This window comes from Ostrea edulis, chromosome 3 (genome assembly GCF_947568905.1).
Source record: "Ostrea edulis chromosome 3, xbOstEdul1.1, whole genome shotgun sequence".
NCBI classification, from domain to species: Eukaryota; Metazoa; Mollusca; class Bivalvia; order Ostreida; family Ostreidae; genus Ostrea; species Ostrea edulis.
The window spans coordinates 7718370-7724650 of NC_079166.1; the positions used below are offsets into that span (position 1 = coordinate 7718370).

The window sequence follows — 6281 nt, forward strand, 5'->3', positions numbered from 1 at the left end:
CATGGGACTTTTATTCAAGGTCATGTCCAAATGACCCATGATTCTCACTTCTAAATGCTGATCGTTTGGCGAAAGAGCAATCACTTATGTTTATTTAGGTTCGACACGGCCATAACACGAACGGAGTTGGAACTCACAACCTCCAGGTTACGAAGCAAAAGCTCTACCACTGAGCTGCCGCGACCGATCTCCAACACGTCTACTCCATACATTCAGGATTTTTTGCGTGGGCCCTGAGTAAATATACAGACAACGTTAAACCGGATGTTATAGTATGGGAAAAAGTAAGGTTGAAGTGCAAATTTTCACCAGAATCAATCGGAACATCGCTCAGCCTTTCCGTCAAGTTTTCTATTTGTGATTGAATATCCTAAAATGGTAGAAAATGACCTTTTAAAAATTTCAACCAATGGGGCGGGGTTGTAACCCCCATACCCTTCTAGATCTGCCACTTTCATTGGATTAAGGTATTTTGTTGCCAGATTTATATATTACTTGATTAGGTACATGCATATGTTACTCAAACACTAACTTATGATTTAAACCAGAGTTTGTTCTCTCTTGAATTTTAACTTTCCAAATCAAATCTTAATTTTGAGGTTAAAGGTCAAAGCTATAAATATGTCACGTCGACATCTTTCATTTCAACCGAGAATATTAAGTTTTTGTTAGGTACATATGTCAATGGTCCACGTATTGCAGTCTCTTTGTTTAAGGACGTTGATTAATAGCTATACATTTTATCAGTATGAAGAATGTGGATTTCTATATGACGGATTTTTTTTTAACGTTTTTATTTGATTGGCCTTAAGGATTCTAACCACTGCGTCTGTGAGTTTCAGATAAAAACTCTGGTATATCTATGTCTTATTACCGGTCACCATGACCTTTAGTTTCACCTAAAAATCGGGAAGCATTTTATAAGTCCCTTCTATTACAATCTATATTCTAAAGATGAAGCCTATCAACTTAGACAATTTCTACGTCTTCTATTTGAAATTTATGATTAAATTTAAATTCAAAACTGTCTTCTTTGCTTTTTACAGCATTTCCCAGAGAGCTTTGTTGTGAAGAAAATAATGTCATTTAGAACTTACTTTGGTTACAGAAGTTGCCAGTGAATCCCGGGTGACATTTAAAGCAAGCACCTGTATTGGGGTTGCACAGCTCGTCTCTGCAAGAGGTTGAACAATTCCTGCATTCTTCTCCCTGTATGAAATGGTTCCGTACTGAGCAGCCTGAGAAATAGCCATACATACAATTCGGGAGACTATATTTCTAAAAAGTATATATTCAAGTTTTAGTTTCATAATGACATCTTATTTAAATATATTGTCACTTGTTTCAAGTACAATTCATCAATTTGTAATTAGTATATATATATATATATATATATATATATATATATATACATATACAGTACATGTATATATGATTGAAGCTTGTTCAGACTATATCAAACGAATAACCGCCTGCTTTGTTTGTATTATATTGGTATATAGACACAGCAACTTGCCGAATATGTGTAGAAATACCTCTATATTGTTCTAATATCTCTAGATAAATATATATTCAATCATAAGGTTGTTTAAAGTAGTATTCTTTTTATAACAACCTTGGTATTACAACATGCATTCGATTGTTAATTATTCCAGTATGTTATAGTATGATATTTATGAACTCAGCCAGAGTACATTATAATTTTTTTTAAATACTTTCTTTACTTCTAGCCTTTGTTTAGTATGAATGTCTGTCTGTGTGAATGTGTGAGTTAAAGAGATGGAATTCTTAAAACCCTATTACACAGTAATGACGTCAAACTTCAATCACCTGTCACGACGTGTCGGCAGATGGGCGAAGTATCATGAACACCCATGTGTCCATTCATTCCTACTCCCTCGTTCCCATGAATAAATATTTAAAAACATCGTCCAATCAAAGTAATCGTTATAGCAATGGAACTCTTCTGTTTTAAAGATAGCATTAACTTAACTTTGCTATCACAACAATTGTATACCGAAATTGGGCTGAAAGCGTCTTGTTGATTGGACAAATTCGCTTAGAGTTTACCATGAGCGCCCAATCAAATTGCCTCATTAATTAGTCATGAGAACGAGCGAGTAGGAATGAATGGACCCACGGGTGATGGAGAGAGGAACAAAGCGTAATCAACCGTGGGTTTCCGACGATGCTTAAACTCCTCTGGACTGTCACCCTATCATAGAATACTTGTTCTCAAGCTAAGAAATAACTAAATGATCTTTGTCGGATCAGACTGATGTGCATTACATGTATTTTCATCGTAGATAAAAATGAATTTAAAAACTAATACAGGCAAGTAATCTCATTGATCAGGAGAACACCTGTGTCGGGCCGGAAAGCAACACCCGACCGCTGCATCATGTGTACACTCCTCCCCACATTTGTATTTTCCATCACAATAATACGGAACTTTCGGGATGTGCCGGAACGACCGATTACATTTGACTTTTATACACCACGGTCACGTGATAATAACCAATTGGAGGGCAAAGTTGACATTGATACAAATTGTGTTTCGCTAGCAGTCGGCCCGTAAAGAGCTATAGCGATGTCCTATGATGACAATCCAAGTCACTATTTGTGCTTAATACCTGGGAGTAAGTTAGATGAAAGGGAAAAGGCGTATTTAGATGCGTATCATTGGATGCAAGGCGTGAAGTTTTACCGACATCCTCAAGATATTCCCTTTTTTATTTCCCTCGCCAACTCACATAATTTAATCAAATGCATTTTCCTATAAAATGGTTGTAGTGATTCCTTGCTTTCGAAGATAGCATTTAAATGCAGGAATTTGATAGTAAATGAAGTATTCTATGCTTGTTTACTTAGTTGTTATTGTAATCCGGAAGTGACATGCCCTACAAATTACGTTCAACGCGCGATAAAAGTCAGAGTGGATCCGTATCTCGAAAGTCCCGTATTAATGGTGGCGATTTATGATTTTAAGGATACATTAATTCTTATTCTGACTTTCAATCAAATATAGGCGAGAGAAATTCACCACCACACTGCCTTCGGATGTATTTTCTAAATCGATCGCTGTTCTAGAACTTGTGTTTGTTTATGCACCATTTTCTATCTTCCGGTGACATCGATGTCATTCCCGAAAAAAAGTAGAAAAATTTCCTAATTAGTTTGAGCGTTCTTATGAATTTATACAGATACATTGTACATATATATACATCTATTACGTGGATCAAAGGTAATGTTTAATCGTGTAAGGTTACTATATTTACTATACAAATAATAAATATGAAGTAATCTACATGTATGAAAAGTCCAAGTTTGGTTTTATAAACCACACCTAATTATTCAATATTTACCTAATACTTCTACTTCACACAGTTCAACACGCATGTAATTGAAATAGTAATCGGGATACGTAATTTCCGGTCTCCTCTCATTGTAGAATATGACATATCGCCCTTGGATGTCACAGTTAATCGTCATATTGGAGGGCGGCAAGTTAGTCCCATTCTGCATCTCATGGTAACACAGATAGCCGTTCTCTCGCTGTGTGTCGTTTGAGATGTAGAGAAAGAATCCAGCATGCAGTCCTCTGTGCGATGTATCTACAAGAGGTTTAATACGCTAAGAAATTCCAACAATGTACATTGCGCTAAGATATTTAAACAAGTTCGTCACGTGACCGGGGAACAGTTCATCACGTGATCGGATAATAGTAGGTCACGTGATGAAAAAAATTCTCTACACTGAATAAACATTTACACGTATTTATTCAAGTCCGGTACTCACACGAATTAAAGCGCATTGATACAACTGGACAAGTCAAATGATTCCATAATGTTTAGTCTTGGGTTTAGATGATTTTATTTTCAGCAGCATTGGAAAGCATGAATACATGTACATGTACATTGAGCATAGAAAATACATGTACATGGTATGTCGTAAGACAACATACGCCCAGGTATTACGTTCAGGGAAACAATCGTGTTTGATATACAACTCAATTTTTCCTATATAAAACTAATACGATTTAGAACCAACATTTTAACTGTTTTTACATTTTACATTTTTACATTTTAACTCTCACACTCGTGTTCTATTGACCGATCAACAGTTTACAAACTGTTGACCTGGCAATAGTATGTGATGCATAAATCGTATTGCGGAATTTTATCACGAACTGCGCGCCGTAATTGATTGAGAGTTATTTATAGTTCTGTCCTTGCGAATCATTTTTTTTTTAGATTAAAAATATGCAAAATAATTTAATATTAGTATATTGTGTTTACAACTATAGTCTAGGTAATTAAGAAATTTATAAATTATGTTTAATTACTTGGAATATTAAAACCGGTTTGCCGGCTTATTTATAACTCACTCACAATATGTGCACGCTCTTCATTCTGACGCCGCCCTTCTCACAGTTCACAGGGTGTTCGAATAGAGTTCGGGGTAACACATTTTAAATATTGAATACCTCTTTGTTCCGGTGAGACGGGTTAGATTGGATGTGGCACTGCCATACAATTGGGGTATGTTATTGATGTATTTGTGTTTATTTTTTCCGAAATATTCATGACAATGTCTTTGTTGACTGAGTATTTGATATGTTGTATAATTTTGAAAAAAAAACCAATATTTATTGTGTTTTATTTCTTTTCCTTGTAATAGCTCATTGCCAATTTGAATATATAATAAAAATAGTGACATTGAACCCAAATCTTTGTCATAAGTATATAGTTATTGACTGGTCTCGAGGACAACACCTGTTTTGTTGGATTCAAGAACGGATCTGTTTGAGGGTCCAACAAAACAGCTGTTGTCCGAGGACTCAGTCAATAACTGTTTTGTTATAGAACTTCATTTCTTAGGTTGTTTTTACTAGATCCACATGGTTTTTCGACTTTGAACGGAACAGTGTGATTGCGTTCATTTATCACCGATTGCACTAGTTTAAAAGAAAACATACCCAATATCCCAATTAATAATTATATTTTTCATGTTTCTGCTCTGCTTTTCATCTAATAAATTATGTATTTCACCATCAGCTAAATCAGTGAACATCGCCATTACGTAAACAAACAGCAGTTGGACACTATGTTTCATGTCGTGTGTTACTGTTCGGTGATTGACAAGCGCGTACAGTCAAACAAATCAGAAATTACAGCAATGCATTTTAGAAATATGTACATAATGTTTGAATATGCGTAACAGGATCTAGAAAAGAAACAAATTTTTATAACATTTAATACTTTTCACAAAGTGAAAGGTAAACCAGACGATTTCTTGATAGATATTTTAGGAACCTTTAAACCTAGTTAACAAATACACACATATGATAATTATAATGATTTCATAACATTTCAAAATATCACCCATCTGCTTCCCGCCCCATCTCTCTCTCTCTCTCTCTCTCTCTCTCTCTCTCTCTCTCTCTCTACCTCTCTCTCTACCTACCCCAGTCTTCAGCCGGTTCTCCCACACGGTTGCCAATCAAAAAGAAAAGTGAAACGTCGTGAACAAAATGGTCCTTCTCCAGATCGACATACCACCATGTACTTTTGTTAACATTTTCACTGTTCAGGGATATGGCACACGAATCTCTGTAGGCATACTGCGTCCTGTCTCCATCCACAGCTTTTTCTGAATTCCATTCAGGCCTATACAGTGTCGACTGGTTTGTGGGTTTACCTCTAGCAAGGTTTTCTTCGACGATATAAAACATTAAAGAATATACACATATATATACTTGGATGTCTGAATCTTAAAAATTGTACACTATATAGATAGATATATTATAGATAGATAAATAGATAGATATAGTGAACATCCTGCTAGAGATCATGATAGTCACATGCGCTAAAACTTTAAAACATGTAGTAAAGTAAAAAAACAAACAAAAAAAAAAAACAAAAACAAAAACAAAAAAAAACAACAACAACAACAAAAAAACAACCTAGGCCTAACTCATGAAAGATGTTATTGCGTTATCAGATATGATGTTACGCAGCAGGGGAACTTTAACTTTCATTTAGAATTGATATTGCCACACGATCACATACCTCTATAACATTTGCTGAGAAAAGCGACATTTTAGAGACGACTGTGTCATGATCACGTACACGGAAAATTGGCAACGAGAGTCAACACGAGGGAAAATTCAAACGAGAAAATAACACCTTCATCAATAACAAATTGTCGCATATCAACATTTGCAAAATTTTCTCAGGAACAAATTTATACCGAAATGGTACAGTTTAGTTTTGTGTGCA

General features: G+C 35.2%; 1 protein-coding gene across 1 annotated transcript in view; it reads right to left on the reverse strand.

Moving 5' to 3' along the window:
• Window positions 1-5734, reverse strand: part of LOC125682876 (multiple epidermal growth factor-like domains protein 11) — a 34316-nt gene extending 28582 nt beyond the window's left edge. Inside the window, exons 1-3 of the mRNA XM_056159001.1 lie at window positions 5467-5734; window positions 3366-3614; window positions 1098-1238 (exon numbers count right to left, since the gene is read on the reverse strand). Of these exons, the coding sequence (XP_056014976.1) occupies window positions 1098-1238; window positions 3366-3614; window positions 5467-5734 (658 nt within the window). The remainder of the gene's footprint in view (window positions 1-1097; window positions 1239-3365; window positions 3615-5466) is intronic.
• Window positions 5735-6281: the final 547 nt, after the last annotated feature.